Genomic DNA, 25,610 nt, shown 5'->3' with positions numbered 1-25,610 from the left:
TTTCGCCCCACGCCCTTGCCCGGCGTTCGCCTCTACCGTTCGGATAAAAGAAAGTTCCTAAAATCATTAACAATACTACTGTAAAATAGGCGCAGCTCAGAAACATTAAAAGAGAATCGAGATGTAGATGTGGAGCTATGGAAGGATTGTTGTTAGCGATGATATTTCTTCAAAAAAGTTTGGGTTATTTTGTGTTGCCCGATTCTGTCTACTAGAAAACATAATTTGACGAAGGGGTCTCGGTTTGCGATTTTCTCTATCGTCGAGGTTTGGCGGACGGTGAAATCTCCGGCGAACTATGAAGAGGGTTACACTTAAGCAATTTATTACCAGCGCTTACGAAACTTTCTTAATATGAAGGTGGTTGATTTAAAAACCTGTCTGAAACTCTGGTAGGACTTCATCGGTTCTCGAACGATAATACCTCAAGGTGTTTCTTTTTTAATTGTAGTATGTCTGCTTATTTCAAGTTGTTACTCATTGCGGTATCTGTCATTGTGTCATCAAACTTGGGAGAAGGGGAATTTTTCTGAAATCGTGCGAAATGCTGTCAATACACCTTACATTGTACCTTAAGAAGGAGGTTAACATCAACCAAGGTGAGAAGTGGACAAAGGTTTCGAGCTCTCTTTGTTAATAAACTCCATGTCACATATCGATCCTTACCATTTTAACATAAGTTTTATTAAGAGAAGACCGCACTTCTACTTTATGGCAAAGTAAATTCGATTGCATCGGAAAATACAAACATGACAATGAAACCTTTCGCCGCTTTACTGATACATTGATGATTATAACGGATACGTGCAAGTTATCTCTTAAATAGTTGTACCACTCACACTAAGCATTATAATAATTGAAATTTAACTACGTCTTTGGGTTGGTGTGCAATATTGAGTAACATGCTATAATGCTACAGTCACTGCAAACAATACAACTTGCTTTCCCTTTCAACTTTCTCACTCGAGTTGGATGTACAGTGTACCATCCTCCCTCTCTGCCAGCATTCCTCTCTCAATGAGGTCCTCTACCATTTCATAATCAGTGAGGCGGTCTCCCAGGTGCTGAGTGAGGTCAGTATAAGGGCTTCCTGACGGTTCATTGGTTAGTGCTCTAGTTGGTTCTGGTTGTGATGGTGTTTCATCCTCATCCCCTCCAATAATACCAGCAAGAACATACTCGCACGTCCGCTTAGAAAGTCGGGCCACTAGATCTGCAACTATAGGAGGAGCTGTGGCTGTCGCATGAGCCGAACCCTTCATGATTTTTTTCAGGCTAAGAAATAAATCAAATTCTTCCTTTCGGGCAATGTGGGCAAACACGATGTCGTACAGACCGTCCGGACGTCGCTGACCAACAAGCCAAAACCTTGAAAAGGGAAAGCAAAATTCCATTCCAGTTAGAGCGGTTGATGAATCCGATCGAGTAAGTACAATAATCTTGGCGCCTAATACCAAGAAGGGACAGTAAGCAAGTAAAAAGGTACAAAAATGACAAACAACAACGTGACGGAAATAGTGAGGGAAATAATTGTTTTTGGAATTGACATGGGAGGTGGAGATGGTTAGAAATTTCAAATAAGCCCATACCAATAGGTACATTTATTACTCAATTTTAGTATAATTTCAGAGCTGAACAAAGAGTTTCCAGCAATCTCATTGGTCGAGCGGTTCCATTGCTCTCTAAGAATATGGAACCAAACCGTTTTTGTGAGGTGGTTTGTGAATTAAGCTGTTCTGAGGGACTCTGCTCCTAGACTATTTGCGGCAACCTTGGCCGGACTGCATTTATTTATTATTTTATTTTATTTTATAATTTGCCACTTACACACACACACAAATAAGTTGCAGTTGATTACAGCAATCTAAAATAATAACTATAATAATATTATTTCACAACAATCTATACTTAAACTAGATAAATTTACAATTTACAAAATCTAAATTTATACAAATCTACGTTTATGCAAATCTACATTTATGCAAATCTACATTTATAAGTTGTGTGGCGAGGAAGCCCAGCAGAAGGTAGAAGCTTATCAGACCTGGGTTCCTCACACGATGTAGAAGATAGATTTGCTAACTACGGACGGGCTAGTTTAATTTAGTTTTCTGTCAATGAGGAATTTTTTTTAAGTGAATTCTTAAAGATGGAGAATCGATGGAATAGGATAGGATCACAAGGTGGAGAATTCCAAACCTTTAGACCTCGGTGCAAGATCGTAAACCGCTTGATATTAGTGCTGCAATAATGTGGACGATAGTTGCAATTAATCCGTGTATCGTATTTATGAATTTGATGATGAGTAGAGAAAAGAGTATCAAAAGCATTAGGGAGGAGGTCATTATAATGGGAGTACATGAAACAAGCTACAAGGAAAGCATTGATGTTATAAATATCAAGGATATTAAGATTGTAGAACAAGGGCGCAGTAGGAGCTAGATATTCGGCTTTACTTATAATTCTTGCTATACGTTTCTGCAGGAGGTAAAGCCTGTTTAAATTAAAAGGATAAGTTGACACTACAATGGCTGAGCTAAAGATACACTAGAGTATGGTATAAGGTTAGTAAAGATTTTGAAGAAAGAAAGAAACGAGATTTATTATTCCAATAGTTTTCGATATCATTTTAGCAGTGTGGGATATAAGTTGCTTCCACAAGAGATGCTGATCAACAAAAAACTCCAAAATACTTTGTTAACTCAACCTGCTCCATGCTAATATTGTCAAAAGTGATGTTATAATTAATAATAGTGCGTTTTTGCTGTGGGCGAAAAAGAATAATTAGTTTTTGCAAATTTAAACGATGGTTTATGAGCATTAAGCCAGCACATTACCTTCGTTAATTCGCAGTTCATAACGGATATAGTCTGCTTGGGATCTTTATGAGAATTAAAAAGACCAGTATCATTTGCACTTAAAAGAGTTTTTACCATATCCGATGCATTTGGGAGGTCACTGATGTAGATTATAAACAACAGGGGGCCCAAAATTGAACCTTGCGGGACTCCACATGTTATAGGTTCCAGTCGTGAACGAGTTGTGCCAGATTGGACAAACTGTTGCCTGTTTGTCAAATAGCTGGAGATCCAGTCGAAGGTTTGTCCTCTTGTTGCATAATGATGAAGCTTTTTGAGCAGTATATGGTGATCAATAGTATCAAAGGCTTTGGAGAGATCAAGAAAAACTCCAACAGTTGTTTCTTAGTTGTCTATCGAAGAAGTGATGTTATTTACCAATTGAATTAAGGCCATACAAGTGGAGTGATGTCTGCGAAAACCAAACTGGTTATTTTAAAAAATATTGAAGTCCGTTAGATATTTGCCGTAAATTCAAACGATTATGAATTACTCCTCATTCATAAAGTTTAAAGAAGGCTGGAAGAATGGAGATGGGCCTATAATTTTCTTTCCTTTCTGGATCATCAGATTTGAATATGGGAAGAGCGTTTGCTATTTTAAGGGTGTCTGGGAACACCCACTCTCTAAAGAGGTTAATAATCCTTTCAATTTTTTCAGTTTTAAGGGCTCAACAATAATGTCAAGGGTGAGTTTAATAATTCTCATGGGAATGTTGTCAGGGGCTTTACCAATAGCGAAGGTTTGAACTATTTCTTTATGTTCTTCACTAACGAGCGGCTGAAACTCCAAGGGTTGATACAGAGGACTCATTAGATAGTCTTCAAAGTTCACACTGGAGGGTGCTATTTTTGCTACTAAATTACGAAGCAATAGAATCTGGATCAGACGTAAGTTTGCCATTGTTCTTAAAGCAGGCCGGATAGTTTAATTTAAGCTTTCGTTTATTAATTACCTTGTTAAGTATTCTCCATGTAGCTTTGAGATCATTTCTAGAGGGTCAAGTTTTTGATCATAATCATTTCTTTTCGTTATTCTGATGAGATGATTTAACTTGTTTTTGAAGGTCTTGTACGCTTTTTCATACCAATATTTGGGTTTTTAAGACTGAACTTTTGGTACAGTTTTGCTTTCTTCCTAATAGATTTCATAAGTAGGCCATTCTTTAGTAAGCCATTTCTTTAGTAAGCCAAGGATTGTCAATGGTTTCGAGGCGCTTACGTTGCATGATTTTAATTGGAAAGTTTTCATCAGATAGTTCACTGAATTTATTAGCAAGAGAGTCATATGCAGAATTTGGTACAATGTTTGGTACAATGACATAACGAGGCGCGAAAATTTTAACGTACTCCGGTTTAAAGTCGCCGTTGTACAGTGATGCGTTCTTTTTTTGTAGGTGCATTAAAATAACTATAACATAGGGAAAATATTGGCAAGTGGTCTGATAAGTCATTAATTATTAGTCCATTTTCAGACATGAAGTAATGTTGTTAGTGAAAATGTTATCATTGAGAGAAGCGGTGTTAGAAGTGAGGCGGGTTTGCCGCTTTGGGATGAGAGGATAAAACAGGTGAGAAAACATTAGTTCGACAAATTCTACCGTGAATGAATGTTGTTCATGGCGTAAGAGCTCTAAATTAAAGTCGCCCATAACATAGCAGATCTTATTCTCTTCAGTGACTATAGTCAATATGTTTCGCATTGAGGCAACAAACTCACTAACATTTTGATCCGGTGGTTGAAATATTGAGAAGTTTAAAAATTTTCTTAAAGGAAATTTTGCAGATGCCCGCATCTTTTTGTAATCGAGGCCAAACAACAACACCGGGAGCTACGTTCCCTACTTGTTACGAAAAATTCTGCCGTGTCCTCTAATTTGCGTTATTGTGTTTGTGCCTCTGGAGCATTCGTATTCATTGTTATGAGTTTGAGTTTTTTTCGGTAGGCATAAGTAATTATCAGCTTGGTATTTTCAGCGAAATATTTGTTATTTTTTGAGTTGTAGGTTTGATATTTTATTGTTCAGTTCCCAGCTGTTCCCTTTTGTTTTCTGCATAGTATTCGAGTTTGTTACCTGTTATGTTTAAAGTGCACCTGGCCCCTAAATTTTTTTTTCACTTAAAAAAATTTTCCTGCTTTGGTGAGTATCTCTTCAAAAAAATTGTTGGATTTGGTTAAACCCTCATTTTTTTATGCCCTGTTGAAGTCGAGATCCGAATGGACCACGACCGCGTAAATGGAGATCTGGGGAGAGTAGACTTGTGACGTCACTTCGAGAAGACCAAGGAATTCTCAGCCAGTCGTCGACTTGCGAAAGCCTTTCTAGCACTAGATTCATTCTGCGGCATATTTGCGACCAATATCGATCTAACCTTCCAAACATAACCGGTGAACTGTGCAAAATGGCGTGAAATACAGATTGTTGGGTTCTCGAAGTGACGTCACATTAGTCGCCAAACTCTTGATCCTTGAAACGCGGTCGTGAGTCAAAATGGCGGTGATTTTAATGCGATTTTCCGAACCTCAACGGGGCACAAAAATTCAAGGATTTGACCGAATCCAAAATTTTTTTCGAAGAGATACTCACCAAAGCATGAAGATTTTTTTAAACGAAAAAAAAATTTAGGGGTTAAGTGCACTTTAAATATGCTGACTTTTCTAGGTTCCGGGGGGTTCCACTATGATTCATGTTGTCAGGGGAAGTTGGGAGGATTCGGGGCAATAATTTTAAAGTGCCTTTATCGATTTGTCTATTGGCCCATAATGTGGATATCTAAAGCAGAGCAATCTGATTTCGTGAACATTAGTGTCTACGGATTATGCCGTGCAAATTATAGTAGTAAAAATGGTTCGCCGATTGTGATAAACTTTTCCATTCAACAACCATGATCGCTTTGCTTCAGTTAGATCGTAGTATGACTACGGTTTTTGGATTTTAGCACACTTCAAAGCTTCCTTTCTTGTCAGTTTCAATCCACAAAGAGAATGCATAATGGAGTAAAATTATGTATACCTGTAAAAATAGCTGTGGAATCCAACTTTGCTCTTCCCTTTGAATGACTGATTATCTCCTGTATCCATCTCCTTCAAAATCTCCATCCGCTCTCTCACATCTTCCCGAAACTCTTCATAGCTGCAATCAACGAGATTGGGGATGAGATCAAGTGCTTCAGGCTTCAAAGCAGTGTACATATTTATACTAAATTCTCTTGTCAGCGCCTGCCAAGAGCTACGGGGTACAATCCCGTTAAGCTCCTCTCGAACATCTTGAGGAAATCGTCTGAGGCGAGTTCTCAGTGTATTTCTCCCCGCCAGAGCCATATAGCCAATTCGAAGCCTTGAGACACCTTCCAAGAAGATTTGGCAACCTTAGCCTAATCTTTAAGGTGTAATACGCCAGTGAGGAAACCCGGTGAGCGCAAAGATTTTAAATGAAAATCATGGTACGGTCATTTTAATAAAGCTGATGGCACAGACTGCGTGTGGAGCCAAGAGGAAAACACCCTAACAATGGCTTTCCTGTTAAAATAAGCAATTACATGGAAAGATAGAAATGATGTTCCAAAACTGTGAAATTAAAAAATGAGGTAGACTTTCCATAACTTCAGCAATGAAAATTAATTATATATTTCTACCCTCTGATGCATTGTTGAAGGAAATCAAATTTTGTCATTGATTGAGCTTCCGTTAGAAAATAGGACTCAAGCTGCTTGTTATCTTATATGTTTCGAGCCGAACTAATTCAAGGTGCTTGTTTCTCTGGAATATAATTGAAATTTTTACATGGTCAGCAGGTCCAAGGAAGCCTAACAAAAATATCTAACAAGAAAATCTGTCGGGTTCCTTAACGAGTCATTTCTTTTAACTATGGCAGCTGCTTGTCCAACAAATATTATTTTTAGAACGTTAAAGCTTCCCTTTCCCATTTCTATTAACCTGTGTATTGTAATCGTACTGTCCTTAGCACAGTTCACCTTAGTGAGTTAACACTTTGATCATTATCTATAATCTAAAGTGAGAAAGGCATCAGTATCTTTATTTCGTCATTTTGAAGCGAAATTTTTAGGTTCTGTGATTGTGTCTGTGTTTAATTGAGAAAAAGTAACAATTTTCTAGAATTTTGAGTAGGTGTCCTACGTGCAAAGTTTGATATCTCAGTTTAAGAGATGTTGGCCCTGACTACAAGCCAATGATAGTTTGAGCTCATTATTATAGACTACTTAATCAGGTCTATAGACTCCACTTTCATAAATGGCTGCCGGATTAATATTCTTTTGTTTTTAATATTTCTTTTGTTTTTAAAAATTAGCCCTTCTGGCCTCGCTTGAGATAATATATTCTTTTGAATTTTGTACTGGAGAACGAGGCCAGAAGGGCTGATTTAAATTTCAACAAAAGAATATTAATATGGCAGCCCAGTTTATGAAAGTGGTCTATTGTATCCCTGCAACGGTTTACAGACTATCTTTTTAAGAGAGCACATCCTGTCTTTATATTTTTCAGTGCAGTCTGAAATCAGTATCATGTCGATTTGGTTGTTGATTTATCTACCAATAGGTCAACTAGGTTATTGCACCAATTTCGATCTTTTGTGTTGCGCGAGGTAGCCGGCGGGAATACGCTAAATTTAGTTATTCGTGCATTAATTCATATCTTTATTTGGATTAATTTTATTTTATTGATATCTATTTAGTAGTTGCCACGGAGAAAAATTTTTCATGGTTGATACTTGCTTTTCATAACCAGTATCACTTTTGAGACTTTAGGTTCTCCAGCCACACCCAAGCCAAATTTTCTTACAGCACAGCAGTGAAACTTGTTTAAGAGACATTCAAGGCCGCGTGGGCGGCTGCTTCTTGAATTTGTGTACGAGAGAAAACTTCCCATAGCTATCAATTTGAAAATTGTATTTGAATATTTTAAAAATCGATGACGCTAGCCAATATGGATCCTCCCGCATTCGGTATGAATATCATCTCTTGTTACCTCTCAACCCCGCCTCCCCCCTCCCCTACCCTTCACCTTTGTTATTCTGTTGTGGGCTTATCTGAAATAAAAAGTTCCTAACGTCTATTATTTGGGATGTTATGGTACACATTACTTATCCAGTCTCGAATCGGTCAGACTAAATTTAAATGTGGAAAACACGTTTTGTTGAAAAGGGTACCAGCCCTCATTGATCACTAAAAGAAGAGTGAATTTAGCTTGTATCTAAAACATGAAATCCACTGAATTTTGCATGTGGTTCTAAAACTGACATGCATCATTAATCCAACCAAAATAAATTAGTATGACAACTAAAAGATTTAAATCTCAAGGAAAAAATAATCAGTATAAATGTTTTTTGAATTCAAAATATAAGTTTTAAGACGACATTCTTAAGCTCAGAAGTGGAAAGGAAGAAGAGAGAAAAAAAGATGTTCTTCACGGTGACTAAGTACTCGACAAACAGCCTTTGAATTTGCTGCCTAATATAGCTTAAGGATGTAATAATTTCTCCATGCTTCACAGGTTTTCTTCAGCGTTGTTTTGCATTGTAGGACATTAAAAATCCATTTGCATGAATATAAGTGTATTACTACCAGAGTCTTATTGTCACGGTTGACTTCGAAAATTGGCGTTCACAAGTACATTTGCTGCCCGTTGGAAAAAATCTTAACTCTGTCCTTTTCATCACTGGCCGATATTTAGAGACGTTGTTTTGACGCCTTGCGGTAAGAACATTGTGTTGTTTTGACTTTTATTTTCAGAGACTGGTCGCTAATATTTGGTTAAACCGCTAGACGTTTTAAATTAGAAGCATGGGTGGCTTAAACCTTAACTAAACATGGTATGGGTGTTTCGGTTTAACGGTCACTTTTCGCCAAAAGGCACTTACCAATACCGCCCAGCGCTGTATTTCTGAGCTTTTTAAAAAGGAATAAGCAGTAGGTTTCACTCAATCGAGACCTGCTTAAGTCGCACAAAACTAAAGCCCTCGTGCTTAACATAACTGAGGTAAACTTGTAAGGCAAGTGGACCGTAAAAAAGTGTGTATCGAGGGATACGCATTAATCAGTGAACGAACGCTTAGGAAGCTTTATACGAGTGCACTATAATACCAGAGTGAAGAAAGAAAATAAAAAAGTGCATTAGATACAAACAGTTTAAAGGTGCGTTTATGTTAAAGCTGTATTTTTATTAGGTTCTGATTTAACATTCGTCCATGAAGCATAAAATTCTTTGCTCAATCAACTGAAAACAGACGTGTAGCGATATGTTTGGCTTCTGAAAAAGCTTACAGAAGATTTAGAAGGATAACAGGCCTCGGGAAATTAAGTAGAATCATCAGGAACAACACTGTTAAGGGTAAGAAAACAGCTTATCCAAGTGCGTGCAGTGAGGTTATCACGTATCAGTTGTTAATCGATGTTTGCATCCTTTTATTATTTGCATTGTAACCTCAGTGCCGTTAGCTCAATAGTAATTTGAACAGATATTAGCTCAGGTAGTCTGAAGCCATTAGTATATATAGCTTCCCAGTAATTTCTGCACTATTATTTGTTATAGAAGTGTTTTAACGATTTTTAATGTCTTATACTATTGATAGAAATGATCCCTAACTATTGCCGAGCCCCCAACTATTAGCAAACCTATTGTCTGAATGAGAAGAAAGAGCTTTTTTTCTTTTCGACGCTACAAACAAACTCATGGCGTCAAACTCGGACATGCTTGAGGAATCTTTTAACAACTGTTAATTTGCAAATTATATTGAATTTTTTAGTTATCCTTGACGCTAACCAATATCATCGCTCTTTAAATCTCACCCTTTGGGTATGGTTTCCAAGACCCTTTTCGTACGAAGCTTCTACGATATCGTTATTAAACTTATCCGAAGCGCACAGCTCGTGTGGTAACCCACTGTCTCTCTTGTAATGTACAGAAAATTGCAAACTTGTCAACTCTGATATTAGGAGTCATGTTGTCTCAGACTCAAATCGGTCAGACTGAATTTAATTTTTGCTTTTTTATTCGTTACGGTGGCTAATTTACAATTTCAACTTAGTTGATATAACCAATTATCCTGAATTTAAATCCGCCGCACATGCCGTATGTTAAAGACGCAAATTAGCTTTTATGCGTGTGTTGCTCTCGTTTTCCCATCACTTGACTGCCTGAAGGAAAAAAATTCAAGATATTTACATTAAGACTCTTGGAGCGTACAAATGTGTGAGCGCCCCTCTAAAAACCTCAATGAAGCTTATTAAATTGCACCACCTCCCTTCCGGTGGGTGTCTCCATTGGTCTCGATCCGTTTCTCCCAAAACTCCATTCCAGTACTTACGCGCCTCATTGTCACGTAACTTCCCTTGGAGACGCTCTTGACGTCTTGTTGATAGTTGCATACAAGTGGGGTGTGGTGTGCATTTGTCAGCGAAAAGACGACTTTTGACCATTTTTTGTCCAAGAAACTCTCTTCCTGAGTCTGGAGTGATGTGGACTGCAGAGAATACCTAATGCCAGCTTTTAGTTCGTTGCCGAAAGCCGCCAAGTCGGCGGTAGGCAAACTTACCTACACATTTGCGCCATCTCCACTGAAGGCTAAAACGCACATTCCAGCGTTGCCAACAATTTCACCACCAGTTAGCACAATAACGCAGTCATACCGACCCAAGGTCCCTGTCAAATTGGCCACAGTGAGCTTAGTTGGAAGGTGAGTTTCACAGTTATCTTGTATTTGAGTTTAATCTTTGTGGCGAAACTTTGGCATTGTTTCAACGAATTTCAACGCTTTCATTGTAGAAGAGGTCACTCCAAGAATGCTCCCAGTGTGTTGACCGAGGGAAAGGAAGACGAAACTTTTGCAAGTAAGAATAAGATGAAACCATGACACTATTTTTATAATGATACTAATTTTTGAGAGTTTTGATTGATACAAGGTTTTTTAAGATGCATGTACCTGCATGCAATGAGCCTTACAAAAATATTTCTTGTTTGTCTATTTTTATCCGTTTTATTTCTCTAGTTTACATCCTTCAGTCAGATACTTAAGATTGATCATTGACACTGCTTTCCTCTAGGCATTTTGAACCTTTGTTTGTGTATTTGTTCGTTTGTTTTATTTCGGATTCCCAACACTACATTTGATGGTATCCGGACAACTCGCCCTTTGGACAATTAGCCCCAGACAACTCGCCCCCGATCTTCAGACAACTGGCCCCCAACATGAAAACATCTGTGTTACGTTGTGGCCAATATATTTTTATGCTCATAAAGTAATAATTTCTTGAAAGAAGAAAGGTTGTTTTTTAAAGTACATTATGAAACCGAGACTTACGTTTGTAGCGATCGATTGTAACGATCGCGTAAACACATGAACGTGACCATTTTGTAATCCAGGCATAACATTTGAAGTTGCTGAAGTGAAACAGATCTAACTGTTTGTTTTTTGTTTTGAAGCTTTCTGTACTTTAAAAAGCAAACTTTCCTCCGCTTTAAAGAAATTATTACTTTATGAGCATAAAAATATATTTGTTCAACGTAACATAAGTGTTTCTGTATTGGGGGCCAGTTGTCAGAAGATTGGGGGCGAGTTGTCTGACATTCCATTTGATAACCAGATGCTTAAATGATGTACGAAAATATTTCTAGGGTTTTTATGAACAATTATAAGATATAAATTCAGATGCTTAGATCACAAGGGAGTCTCTCAGGTACATATATGTACAAAAGAAATCTTATTGATTGCCATGTAGTTAACAAAACTGTTTGCATTCCAGTGTATTTGGATATCTTGCATTTAAATTAGGGAAGTCAAGTTGATGTACTTTCTTCATTAAAAGAATTTGATTTTTTTGTAGCAAGATGGTTTTGTTTTTGTTGTTATTGTTGTTTTTCTTTGGATATAGCAAGATCACCTTATCAAACAAATTTGAGTGAGAAGAAGGATAGGAGACTAATCTGAAATAAAACGTCTCTCATTTAAGATTTGTAGAGGCCAGTACCTTATCTATGTTAAGCAAAATATTCTTTATCTGACTGGGATTGATTTTGGCTTCATACTAGGTCTCGAGGAATGCTTGCAGTCTCGTCCTCCACTGCAACTGGATCTGACAGGTCCTAAGCCTACAAGTTATGACCCACCTGCAAGTCTTCCATGGGAAACTTCATCACCACATTATACAATGAGACCCAAGACACAACCAGAAAGAGGTACACGTTAATGTTCAGTTTTTATACTTTTCTCTAGGGCTGGCACATGTGAATTAATTTGATCATATTTTGGCATTTATCTTTGTTTTGCTCCATTTGTGCAGATAGAGGAGGTGACAGAGTAGCTTGGAGCAAACAGTGGATTGCTAGTCCAGATATCTGGACATTTAGAACAAACTTTGATAGCAGGGTAAGAATCAAGATGGTATATGGTTCAAAAAAGGATGGCTACATGATAAACTATCTTAGCAGAGACAAGTTTAATTTCATAATTAAAGTATTTTAAAAAACTCATAATCCTAGAAAGGAATATAAATCTGTATGATTTGAAACAATTCAAGACAAAAGACAATGTAAAAGAAAATTAATGACATGTATACCAAAATTCTATTTTCCTGACACATTTCAATTAATGATATGTATACCAAAATTCTATTTTCCTGACACATTTCAATTAACGTATATGTGCACGATCCTTCGCAGTAAAGCACTATTTAAGCAATAGTGAAAATCAGACCTGAAAATATATATGTATTTCATATATTTGTTGTTAAATTTCAATTAAGGAAGTAATGGACTTTTTTATGTTGCCCATACATGTACACTGACAAAAGTCACCTTTTCACTCTGGAGATCTCATTAGTAATTCTCTCTACTGCCTGTCATACAATTCTTATGATGTTACTTTGGAGAATTTGGTATCTGATCAACTAATAATCCCCAAGTTGATATTTTTCTTTATTGTCATCACTTGTCTTCTTGATATTGTATTGGTGCTGTAAGGAGAAATTCTCTCTTGGTCACTCCAGGGAGTTAATGGATTATCAATTGTTTATGACCACTAAACATATGTGAAGAGTTACTATGAGTGGTGTCGACTCTGCTTTGTTTTTTTTGTTTCTTTCTTTAATTTATTTCTTTACAACCCTAACAGTATACCTGGCCATCTCCTGCTCATTATACCTCAAGAAATACTGTGGGCAGTCCACAGTTCATTCTATCTCAGTCACCTTCACATACATTTGGCAAGAGGCGGGAGTTCTCTATATCCAAGAAAGGTGGGATCTCATACTTTGTGCATGTGTATCAAATGCTTATTGCAAGAAGAACTTTCATTTGTTCCAAATATATATATGCACCCTTTGTATTAAAATGTACATGTAAGTGGAATCATCAGTCCTCAATTTTTTACATCTACATCTTCATCTTCATTTTTGAAACACAACTTTTAAATAAAAGAAAATTACGTTGTACTTTGTGGTTAAAAGTCTATATTGACTTAAGCTCCTGCAAGGGTATAAAACATCTGTGAAAACCCATTTGCTGGATAAACAAGTCATGAGGATCAGAGATGCATTGTCTTAACCGCCTCCCAGTTAGCCCAATGGATAATGCGCTGGACTGTTGTGCGGGAGGTTGAGGGTTTGAGCCCCGGCCGGACTAACACTCAAGGTCTTAAAATAATTGAGAAGAATTTGCTACCTTTCTATAACATCAAGAAATGGTTAGATATTCTAGTCTTCTCGCATAGGGACGAATAAATGGAGGTCCCGTCTCCTGTGAGGTTGGGGTGGGAGACGTTAATTTCCCACGCACGAGATTACTGTGTGATTGATGTCCTCCCCTGGGGTGGAATGGGTGGGTTTACTGGGCCCGCAGTAATTGGCGCAAGCCATTGCAGTATCCCTGCCGCTTGGCAAAGCTAATAAACTAATTAAACTACAAGTTTGACACCTTTACTGAACAGGTTCAGGAGATGAACCAGCCCCAAATCAATACAACCACAGCAAAGCAAAAGAGAAGTTGCTGAATAAATCACCATCCTATTCAATTCAGCAAGGTAGACGAGGTGGAACAGTGTTTTGGATGGCAAGGGGTCAGTTTATTTCTGTTACTTTTCTGTCCAAGGACTACTTTGTGAACACAGTATATGTTTGTTACCATTTTCTTTACTTGATTGACCTGACTAATCAACTGAATGCCTTAGTCAAGCTAATTGTTTGGCTACCTGGCTGGCCAACTGACTGACTAATTTACAGACTGACTAACTCACTAAGTTTGTTTACAATGTAGCTTCTAAAGAACTTGTTGTGACCAATTGGGACTGCTTGACTGGTTTACTGACTGACTGACTGACTGAACAATAGACTGAGTGGCTAGTTGGCTGACTGGCAAGCAACCAATTGTTTGTAGGACAGAATGCAAACCAATAATTAACCAAATAACCAGAGGACTGGTTGGCTGACTGATTGACAAACTCTCTTAGATATTTTATTAATGGCTTATTGACAGCTTTGTTCACTCTGTACCTGTATAGCAGTAATTGTTTTTACTTAAACTAATATTGGACGAAATAACTTATGTGTACCTTGCTTTTCTATAATTTTTCTTCACCAGAGCCTGTTCCAGGTCCTGGATCATACAACCCTCATATCTATCGCACAAGTTCCAAGCGCTGTGCTCCAGCCTTCACAATGTCAAGGACACCAAGGGAGATTGGAAACACTCATAACTGTACCTTTTGAGGGACGTGGAAAAGATTGTATTAGTGAGTATGTGGACACTGCCAGATCAACTACGCCTTTCATCTTCTAGGAACAATACTTTTTCATCACCATGGCATTTGCCATAAGCGAGTTAAAGGCTTGGCTTTTGATGTAAGACATGCAGTATCGCTTTACATCTGTTGTTGATGCAGTGTGCTTAGCGTTTTCGTCACGCAATTTCTACATTCTGGAACAAACACGATATTGGCGTGACAATCCATGTCGCGAAACAAATTCAGATTATTGTAAAACAAAGATTATATTTTTATCACTGTGTGTAGAGTGTATTTAAAAATTCCGTGTGTAATTATACTCCAAACGGGTGACATAGGTCAAATACTGATTATTAATGTACAATGCAGGTTGATAAATTTTGTAGCTAATTTCGTACAGAATTTGAATTACTAATACGTTTTTCTTAAAACATTATTTTAAAATAAAGATAACAAACACAACAAAGAGGTCAAATTTCTGAATTACACTTGTTACACTTGTTACACTGCACTGACTGAAGTTTTGAATGTTCATTTATACACGCATTGCTACTGACTCGTGTATCTACATTCTTTGGTAAGTACGTCAGATTTTCCGAAGATTCTCGAATGTGCCTTGACCACCTCGGTAATTTCCGGAAATAAAACTACGGCTCAAAGAAGCTGATGGATCTTAATAATGTATGCAATTTTCAAACCCCTCAGTCAAAAAGGTGGCTGTGGAGTCGTGTTACAGATCTCCTTGTCTTCATTGAGATTGATCTGTACTTGCGATCCTTGGTTCGCTGTCAGTCGCACAAAGGCGAAAGGGATCCAACAATATTTGTGCATTTTACTAAATCTGAAAGATAAATAATACTTTAGTCATATACTAAGCAAATTGTACAGATCAGTTGTTATCTCCACTGCTTTGCTGTAAAGGGCCTTTGATTTTTATCTTAGTCGAATAAGAAAGCTCACAAATATGCCGGGGCGGTTTTTATAGTATTTTTCTTACATTTTCGCCCGCTAATTCTTGCTTGGTAAACCCCCTCTTGAACTTGTTTTGATTATAATTTAGATATATCAGCAAAGTTGAAATGGTATATTGGCCACCGTAACGATTACAAAAGCTGACGTTTAGAGCGTTAGCCCTTCGTCGGAGCGAATATTTTGATTAGTTAGGTATTGTGCTTCGCGGCTTTTCTGAAGGTTTAAAAAAAAGTCTCTGGTTCCCTCACTTACCATCTGATAACGGTTTTCCAAGCCAAGGGTTCGTTGAGGCACCTATGGGTCGAGGTTTTTCAAGAATTTTGAGTATTTCTAGATTTCTCGGTGGGTTATTCAGGGGTTAAGGTGGTGTTAATCAAAATGTTTCCTCCCTTCTTACAGATGGATTTTAAGAAAGAGTTGAGTTAAACAGTTGTCACATTAAACGGTTCCTTTTTTGCATATTTTAATTTAAAGTAAAAAAAAAGGCCAAAAAAATCAATGATCCGCAGGCATATTATTCCTCAGTTGTCAGCTTCAACCAAGCGTATAATTTTTATCATTGCCAGATATACCAGTTTTGTAGAGCTTTCAAAACAATCCAAAGCTTTACTTGAAATGAGTGTATAACTTTGGAAACCGTGTTTGAGTGCATTAATTAAGCGTTTGCCGAGTAATAAGCATCCCATACGCGTTCTATGTTTTGTTTTCTAGTAATAATAATAATAACAAAAATAATAATAATAATAATTTATTATTATTATTATAAAAAATCAATGATCCGCTGGGATATTATTTCTCAGTTGTCAGCTTCAACCAAGCGTATAATTTTCATCATTGCCAGATATACCAGTTTTGCAGAGCTTTCAAAACAACAATCCAAAGCTGTACTTGAAATGAGTGTATAACATTGGAAACCGTGTTTGAGTGCATTAATTAAGCGTTTGCCGAGTAATAAGCATCCCATACGCGTTCTATGTTTTGTTTTCTAGTAATATCCATTATTATAATGTAACTGTTATCGGTTTTTTTTTCTTTTTACCGTTAATAGTCAACCGTCGCACCTATACTATTTAAATGATTAGTTAATAATTAAAATTACAACATGCAGCAGGCAAGTTACAGCTGATTTTAGATAAACTTTACTCGTCCCTGATAAAAGCCTTGTCCTAAAGGATGTAGACATTAACTGAAGGAGGGGAAATCGATTTATTTTAATCACATAGTAGTCAAGAAGCTTTCTGATGGCCACAGACAAACAATCGAATATCGAAATCCGTTTATATGTGTTAAGTGACGCGTAAAGCAAACCCACGCGAAAATATCAGCACATAACAAGTCAACACAGACGTTGAAACCCAGAAAACTTTCCGCCTCTTTAAGTGCTTGCCCCGGGGACTTAAAAAAACCGTAAGCTCATAAACTTGGTTTTTCTGATCATTTCTTTATTTTTTTTTTTTCTGTCATTCGAAACGGGAAATCGTGATTTTGGCAATATCCGATACACCCTTAGGTCGCAAAGGTCAAGTCAGATAACATACATTTGCGTCTGTAAGGCTACGCGCTCCAAATTTGAATACCGCCTGCAAACATAGTTGCGATCACCTCATAATTGCTAACGTGCTTCTGTTACAGAGTAGGGAAAAGAGTATCCAATTTTCCCTCCAACTCGATAGCTGTGAAAGAAGAACTGGACACGAGAATGGGTTGACAAGGAAAAGCGCAGTTGATCACTTGAGCCGGTAACATTTTAAAGATATTTGAGAATAATTTGACGACCGTTAGCCGTAGAACTTGGAAGCAATCCGTCGTAAGCAGAAGATAAATTTGGACGCCAGCTGTATTTTATTGTGGAGAATGACAGCTACCTTTGTTTGGAAGGAGTCACGTTTAGTAATCTAGGTAAGTTGTCGAATATAAATAATACGTTTTGCAATAGTTAAAATTCATTTTACGTGTACTGTTTTGTAGCTGAAGTCGAGTCGGTAATGACGTTATCAGTCGCAAATGGATATTAGCGCTGTACTGGTGAGATGGTAAAATAACGACTAAAAAAAATAATGAAAAGTTTGAGCTTCAAAAAGACTGAAAAGAGAAAATATTTTCGATGAGAAATAATTTGGATCTAGGGATAAGGTAGAGCTTTCAAATATTTAAACTGTTTTGCATATTTTGTTTATAGTTTAGTTGATCTCCTAAACAATTCGCGGCGTCCGGTACAGCTCCTAGAGGACTTTTCTTCTTTTCCTCTTTTTTTTTTTCTCGGGGAGTAGGCTAGGGTGACAAATTGTACAAGATTATTGAAGCACGCTATCAGTGATTGTCTCTCTTTTTAATCATCCACGAAGATAAGAGTTAGATCAGATAACTTGATTTCCCTCAACGAGAAGAACAGTTTTAAAAGGGAGCAAACTTGCAGCTTATCACCTTTTGAGTGCCTTCCATTTTTCCCTCAGTCCAACCTTGGTCCAACCCCATATTTGAAATATTCTTGTCTGTGTCTTCTTTCTTTCCGACTTCACTCGGTACTTTTCAAGACCAAAAATATGGGGAGATGTTTATGCATGCCACATTTTTCACCGGTCCTTAAAACTTCTTGGCAAAATAAATTTTAGCCGGATCAACTTTACATGGGAAGGCTTATAACTGCGCAAATTTTAACCCAAACATGCTGTCGGCTTGAGAGCCCTACTCGTGCTAACTTGCCCTGAAAAAAAAAAAAAAAAACCGGCTGAGTGTAAATCGGTCTTTCAACGCTCAAATCTTGACCTTTATTTTCGTGATCCCTCTTTGGGCGTCGAAGATTTCACCTCTGGAATTTACAGGCGATGTCCGAAATGTCTAACGAGTAGTTTGTTTCTTTTAAATAATTTTGGCGGTCAGAGGTATGGGATTACTTTGCGGTCACTAATGCCCCATTCATAACTACGTTTTTCCGCGAAAAGGTCTTTAACATCAGGGTTTCTGCGTCTTACTTTAAGGCTCAATATTATTTTTAGCGCAGAAAGATATTGAATAACGACGCCCGCGCTAAAAGCGGATGGTATACAATATCCACCATTAGGGAATTACTAGTGATGATAAACCGCTCTGTTGGCATGAACCGGAAATAGGGTATGATTTGAACAGGGTTGCACAATTTGATTATCTCCTCGAACAAATTACCGTTTATGATATAAAAGAGTGTGTTAAGGAACGTGGGAAGAAAAATACATTGGAATTAAAAAGCATAGTTTGCGAAAAAAAAGTAAAAGAAGAGTCGGCCATTTTGGTGTAGGAATGCCTTGCAGAGCCTCTGACCGAGGCCCAGTTTTGGACCCACAGAGGTACTCACCTTTATCGCCTCCTCCTCCCCCCTCCCCCCTCCCCCCTTCCCCCAAACCCAGCTTAAAGCAAAGGGTATGAACTTACTGTTGAAGAGAAATAACAAATGGGACAAAATTTTTTATGATTATAATTTCCGTTGTCTGGATCAGGGTCTTATGTTGGGTACTTTACTTTTTACATAATACTAGGCTCAGAGTATTTCTTTAACTTTGTAAGATAACAAATGTTTTACGCGCCTTATTTATCGATCGAAAAACTATATTTTATTGTAGTGGCAAACAAACGGAAAACTTGTCGCACTTTTTGTCAATTTTTCTTAAGATGTCGAGAGAACACTCGAACACTCAACTCGTTTGCTCTTCACACCCTACGTGGACTATTTCGTCCATAAACCAGTAGGATAGATTAAAGCTTTATACCTAGTGTTGACATTGTTTAATGCTTTTTAACAGCCTTGTATATGGGGTTCTAGATTTGCCATTCGCCTTTCTCTTTTCTGTATAGTTTTAGATATGCTTTTACTTATCAGATTATTAGACTTTGGGTCTGTTCGGGTTTGACTCCGTTATTTGTGGTTTCCAGACTTTTTGACATTAAAAAAAAAAAAAAAAAAAAAAAGGAGTAGATGCGAGCCGAAAGTGAGTAATTTTGGATCGTTTTTCTACGCTGTTAATATTTTGTATTGAAGAGGATTTTATGGAAATTATTGCTAAATAAAGATTATACCTAGTGTTCATTATTCTTAATTTGGTTTGACATAGATAATACAAGAAAAAAAAAAACTTGCGAAAGGAAGTTTTCAACAATGTCCTTAGCGTCATGGATCATAGCCTATATACTTGTTGGTCTGCTGCTGGTAATAACGCTTGTCTACGTCGGATTCTTGGCTTTCAAAGCTTACAGCATCCGGCAAGACATGAAGCGCGCTCATAGCTACCGGTATATCATGAGGACGCCTTCGGAAGACTTCGAAATTTCTTCGGCTACCGACGGATCCCCGAGTCCTAAGCTTTTGGAAGCTTCACTCAGACCACCAACTCAGCCTCCTTTTTCTGGTAAGAACTCACGAGAAACAGGTCAGATGTCTGGGCGCGCTTTCGAATCTTACTTTTGTAAATGAGTTTAGGAATGGGTTTTTTTTTAACTGTCGAACAAACGTCTTACATGTTGTGCAGATTTGAAATAGTTAGGGTAAAATATCTTTGTCAGTTCTAGTATAGGACCGGGTCATGGTTTAAAAAAAAAAACATTCTGCACGCTTCCAAGAGTATCGAAAAGGGGGGAGGGGAGAGAGCGTTTGCACGCATGTTGAGGCGGCCGCCTTGCACATTGACAAATTAGGAATACCGGAGCGTTAAAAGCGACTCTTTAAGTATCAGGCACCCCTTAAAATCCAACAACTAAGTCCAGTTTCTTCTTCAAACACTGCTCGTGAATGACTTTTTTATGTCTTTCTTCATTTTCCAGTTGGTGATGTGCAGACGGTTCATATCCAACCCCGTCTCGTTAGGCGTTCCCCCACGGATTTCACACCATCCGGTAGTCCTGCAACTCCACTGACTCCAAAGTCGCCCGGGACCCCAGGATTCTTCGATGACTTGGGAAGCCTGGATCCCAGTCTTTACACAATGGTAGCGGAGGTAAGCCATTTTGTTACCTTCCCCGCTTACTCTGCCTAATTTTCATGAAAATTGTTTTTCGTCTCTTAGAATGTATATTTGCCGCAAAAGGAGTAAAAAATGATACATAAAAAAAAAAAAAACTGAAATCAGGAGAAGTAGTGATGCAGAGGAGTATGACTATCTATCTGAATAAGTATAAGGCGATATTTACACCCGAGTACGTGAAAAAAAGTCATCAAAACAAAACTCTAAGCCAGAAATTATGCGACCCAATGTTTGTCTTTCGTTATTTCTACGAAGGATGCACTCAAAAAAGCTATAGTAACAAAGTAACTAACTGGTTTGTTTTTACTTTCCATCAGGAAAGTGGCTGCTCTACTTCCGAATCTGGTTCCCCTTTAACTCACAACCTTGGCCAGGCTCATTTCATAATCAAGTTCGATCAGCATCGTTCAATCCTGTCGGTAAAGCTCGTGAAAGCGATGAACCTGTCGCCGCTCGGAAAGGAATGGAGCAAGCCTTGTAACCCTTACGTCATCGTGCAACTGCTCCCTGATTACAGACATCAGCTACAGTCTACTGTGCACAAAAAGACTACCAACCCTCGCTTTGACGAGACCTTCGAATTCGAGGTAAAATAATTTTGTAAATTACACACATTTAGTATTCATTTTAGACTTTAGGTCCGAACATCTGCATCAGCTTTTTGAACTTTTCCTCAGGTTTGACCTTCAGTTTGAGACAGCTTCTTCTTCCCGCTCGAATTGAAGCAGCGAGGAAAGATCTAAACCTTAGTGCACACGCGCATGCGTCTCTGCCTTCGCGTACTTCCCTCAATGAGCGTCAGTATCGACAACTAGCATCATCAGTTTTTCATTTATCATTTGGTAGCCTGCAAGCAGAGCCTTTCTTTGCCAGCGGGAAAGTATGAGGCCGGCCTTACAACATGAGCCCGTGAAAGGTCTGAAGAGGGTCTACCATTGGCAATATTAGTGCCAGGCCCCTAGCAAACCTCTCCCCGACTCGTCCCAAATCTTCCCGCGGGCGAAGAAAGGTGCGTCCTGCAGCGGTAATAAAGATAGCCTCCACGCGCAGGTAATCATTTGGTATTATCGTGCGCCAATGACATCATGGCAAAACTGACCCATCAGGCACATAACACTCAATTAACAATCATATACCAAATGGCTTTGATGATAACGAGTTCCGCTTAGGTTATCGAGTTATCAGCATTGCTACTGGCAACAGTCCTTTTCAGCATCACTCTCACTCAACAATGAGAATGCACAGTAAACTGTTATTCCTGGGTTCAAGTCATTTACTGCAATATCACTTCCTTTACAATCGTTTCACAGTCGTCTGTACTCCAATTCTTTTCTTGAATGAAATGTTTAGTTGTCCTATAAGGAACTCCAGTTGCAAACCCTATGGCTGACGTTCCTCTCGTTTGACACCTCTTCACGTCACGAAGTGATAGGCCAAGTGGTGCTGCCACTAGCGGATTTATCGCTCTCTCAAGACAACGTATATCGAACTGATATCAGACCGAGTCTTAAGGTAAAATGCTCTTCTTGAGGATTTAATCGCGTAGAATCATAGACTTTATAGTAATCATAACGACTCAAAGAGAACAAAGTGAATCTAATTATGATAGGAAACCAGTGAGAACCGATGAGGACTCTAAAGCGGGAAAATGGGAACGACTGTAATATAGGTTTTATTTTTCCATCTGATTGGGTAAGAGGCTGGCGCGGGTTTTCTTAACCAATCTCCGAGCGTAATCATGGAAACCGGCGTAATCATGGAAACCGACGTAATCATGGAAACCGGCGTAATAATGGAAACCGGCGCAATCTGGCCTGGATCGATTACTTTCGACAATCGGGTGAAATTGGTTCCGAGTCCACAACATTCCGAATTCATTTGATATGTCGTAACTCGTTAAACAAGGACAGTATCAAAGGTGCAAGGAAAACCATTTATAGGCCTTTGACATTGAAGAACGTCGTTCAGTTGATATCACAGAAAACTGAAGTTGCGTTATCACTGCTCTATCAAAGAAATAAATGCATTGCACCTCCATTCCTTAAAGCTATCAGTCTAGAATTCTCAAAACAAGATATAATTGTTGTTTGTTTAATCTCCTGTTGTGATAGAAACAAGTAGCTTTAGGGGAACTGATGGTCTCTCTTGGTTACCTCAAGTCCGCGGAGAGGTTGACTGTAGTCATCATTAAGGCTCGCAATCTGCCAGCGGTTAATATCAAGGGAACAGGTTTGTGGTATACATGATGTGATATGTCACTATGTTGAGTAACCTAGGTAATCCTCTTTGTTGATCATCCTTTAAAGACGAAGGCGCGCTAGAAGGAAATCTTCCCTGGGAAGACCTAGGCTCATTTGTCACTCAGCGTTGACGAGTGCGGGTCAAATTTAAATGCTGGTAGACGAACAGAAGGAGCTAATGAGATATCTATTGTTTACTTCCACCAGCATGGTGGCAATGAGGTAACGTGCGAACCACCTTCTTCGATCTCAAATTTCCCGCCACAAATAAAGACAGTTTCCATTGGAGAAAGGAAATACAAATCTCAAAAATTCTTGTATTGTGATGAAGACATAAAACAATCTTGAGGAATTTGCCCGCTGTTCACTGCTTTGGAGTAGCTGTAGCTCAAGCTGACTTGACTTTAAGAGTTCTACATCAAACGACGGTCGATTGACAAGTGGTCCAGTGGAACCTAAGGCTCCTTTTCTAGCGCGCCTTCGTGCCGGTTCAAGTTGTTTTTTTAATATTCATTCAAAGTCAAGCTTCGTTCTTTCCTATAAAACCCGTGTAATCTCCAGCATTGGAACAGACGCACGTCCCGTTTTCATTTACTTATGAAAGCAGAGTCTTTCTAACATTCTTAATTTTTGCTTTTTTCCTCGCAGATCCCTATGTTAAAGTCTACTTGCTAATGGCAGGAAAACGGGTGAAAAAGAGGAAAACGACCGTTAGGAAAGGGACACTGAACCCTGTGTTTAACGAGGCCGTTTCGTTCGACATATCAGTAGACGCCATGAACTCTGTGGATCTACTGCTATCTGTCATGCATGAAAACGAGGTTATCGGCTGTGTGTCGATTGGTGCCCACGCCACCGGAAAAGAACTCGGACACTGGCGGGAGGTACGCACTGCCAACAAACCTGTTGCACACTGGTACGTGTTACAAGACCCTAAGAAATTTTATTAGGAAAATGAGTCTTCTAATGGATGAACTGAGAAAGATGAAGAGACAGAAGTCGTAAGAGGTATTTCATGTACAGAGAAGTCTACTTCATGAAATTCGTTGCGACGCAAAATTTTCACGTAGGATGTTGAAATGTCGGCGCAGCTGGTCTAATTTGAATGAGGGATAGGAAGGATTCAGCCACGAACCTTGAGGAAGAGGAGGAGGAGGAGGAGGAGGAGGAGGAGGAGGAGGAGGAGGAGGAGGAGGAGGAGGAGGAGGAGAACTGGGTCGGTTTTCACTCATTCTCATTCCTCCATCTGGCGCCTTCCCGGCATGTAATAAAAACCCGTTAGCTGCATGGCTGAGTGAGTACGTAAAACATTTTATTCCTGTGTGGAAGCGTCGCCGATTGCCAAGGCAATTGTCGTAACTTTTTAAAAACTGAGGAACCTTTGTTAAATGAAATATTTTGAAATAAGATGTATAATTTTTTTAAAAATACCATTTCAAAGGCAGCCATAACTAATTTTTACTTAATCATTTTTACAGACCAAACTCTTACTTTTCAAGGTAAAGGTAAAACAACAGGCTTGTTTCATTTCACCTACCAGTACCTTAAACAAACTGAATTGTAAAATGAGTTACCGTATTATAGCATAAAATGTTTTTTAAATAAAATAACAATGGCTTCAAGGAATCATTAAATTCTGGACGTTATTTAGAGACTACCTCGTGATCACAGTTGGAACTCGTCTTGGAAAATTTGTCCTAAATTTTTTAGGCTGAGTTTGTCATTTGTAGCCGTTTATAGTCTTCTTCATCGCCGACCTTCCTGGTTCGTACAATCTTGAAAAGGTCTTGAATTTTTAACGATCGTCTTGAAAAGTTCTTGGAAAGTACTTGATTTCTTTAGTAGGTCATGAAAAGTCCTTGAAATTTAGCAACTTATGTGCGCCTTATCGCTTTTCTGATGAATTAAATGATTTTGCTAGGGAAAATTTGTCCAGTAGTAACTGACCAATAAGCGAAAATGGTCGGTATAAAACGTGAGTGGTACATGATGCAAAGTTAGATGTTTGCCTCAATTTCATGCGCAAGGCCTCCGATGTGGGGTAGTCCGCCATGTGCTTTTGTTTTAAGGGGCAACGTAAACATGTAGTGCTTTGGCTATGTTTTGGTCGATAGGTTTTTCATTTCCCTTTGTTTTCAATTTAATTGAGCGATGGGCAAATGTGTATTCAATCGTAAATGGTTTAGATTTATGAATAAAACTTAGTCCTTGAAAACCACTTTTTGTCCTTGAAAAGTTCTTGAATTTTGTTTTTCTGAAGTTGTACGAACCATGGACCTTTCTAATTCCCCTTGGTATATCTTAAATGACACGTTTTTTTTTTCCTGTAACTTTTAGCTTCTTTCGAGTTGAGTGAATATTTATAAATCACACAAAGGGGAATTAAAAATTAGCTCCTCCTTACAGTATCAATACATTAGGGACTTTAAGCAAACCATGACGGCTACGGCAACCAGAACGTGGACAAACAATACATCTAATTGGCAGAACAATAGCCCAGCACGTGCGTTTTAAAACTTTGTACATTTCTTAGCCGTCCTTTGCAAAACGACAACGTAAAATCACCAAAATTTGCGTCGTCTGCGAAGCGAAACCGCGGCGGAAAATTATTTTAATTTACATTTGGAACTCAACGTCACTTTTATGCGTTATGTTGAGTTTGAGGTCTGGCGCCTTATGAGACGGTAAACACATGCAGCCATTTTCGAAATTCCAACTAAAAGTAGGAACTCATTTTTTAAAAGTAGGAACCCGACGTCTTCCGTGGCGTTTCCGTTCTGACTGCTTCAAGTCCCTATTATCACACAAGTGACGAGAA

General features: G+C 38.4%; 3 protein-coding genes across 4 annotated transcripts; 2 read left to right on the top strand and 1 right to left on the bottom strand.

Annotated features, from left to right (window-relative positions):
• Positions 1-662: 662 nt before the first annotated feature.
• On the bottom strand, positions 663-8,820 carry LOC111321547 (uncharacterized). Its single transcript, XM_022924461.2, has 3 exons — positions 8,737-8,820; positions 5,872-6,377; positions 663-1,368 (listed from the first exon to the last, which is right to left on the bottom strand). The coding sequence occupies exons 2-3, from the start codon at positions 6,177-6,179 to the stop codon at positions 960-962; spliced, it is 717 nt and encodes a 238-aa protein (XP_022780196.1). The 5' UTR covers positions 6,180-6,377; positions 8,737-8,820; the 3' UTR covers positions 663-959.
• Positions 8,416-25,010, top strand: LOC111321545 (synaptotagmin-6). Of its 2 annotated transcripts, XM_088759251.1 has the most exons (9): positions 8,434-8,572; positions 9,043-9,206; positions 17,194-17,460; positions 19,647-19,940; positions 20,353-20,525; positions 20,870-21,139; positions 21,903-22,064; positions 22,664-22,781; positions 23,441-25,010. In XM_088759251.1, the coding sequence occupies exons 4-9, from the start codon at positions 19,691-19,693 to the stop codon at positions 23,740-23,742; spliced, it is 1,275 nt and encodes a 424-aa protein (XP_088615377.1). In that variant the 5' UTR covers positions 8,434-8,572; positions 9,043-9,206; positions 17,194-17,460; positions 19,647-19,690; the 3' UTR covers positions 23,743-25,010. The 2 variants fall into 2 exon arrangements, with proteins under 2 accessions (XP_088615376.1, XP_088615377.1); XM_088759250.1 differs by lacking the exon at positions 9,043-9,206 and having other exon boundaries at positions 8,416-8,572.
• LOC111321546 (protein STPG3) lies at positions 9,262-15,055 on the top strand. The gene is made up of 7 exons (XM_022924460.2): positions 9,262-10,551; positions 10,641-10,705; positions 11,904-12,050; positions 12,155-12,240; positions 12,985-13,108; positions 13,798-13,926; positions 14,448-15,055. Exons 1-7 carry the CDS (start codon positions 10,355-10,357, stop codon positions 14,573-14,575), a joined length of 876 nt encoding a protein of 291 aa, XP_022780195.2. The 5' UTR covers positions 9,262-10,354; the 3' UTR covers positions 14,576-15,055.
• Positions 25,011-25,610: the final 600 nt, after the last annotated feature.

The sequence above is a fragment of the Stylophora pistillata genome, chromosome 4 (genome assembly GCF_964205215.1).
Source record: "Stylophora pistillata chromosome 4, jaStyPist1.2, whole genome shotgun sequence".
Classification (NCBI taxonomy): domain Eukaryota; kingdom Metazoa; phylum Cnidaria; class Anthozoa; order Scleractinia; family Pocilloporidae; genus Stylophora; species Stylophora pistillata.
This window is presented reverse-complemented; position numbering and strand designations above follow the sequence as displayed.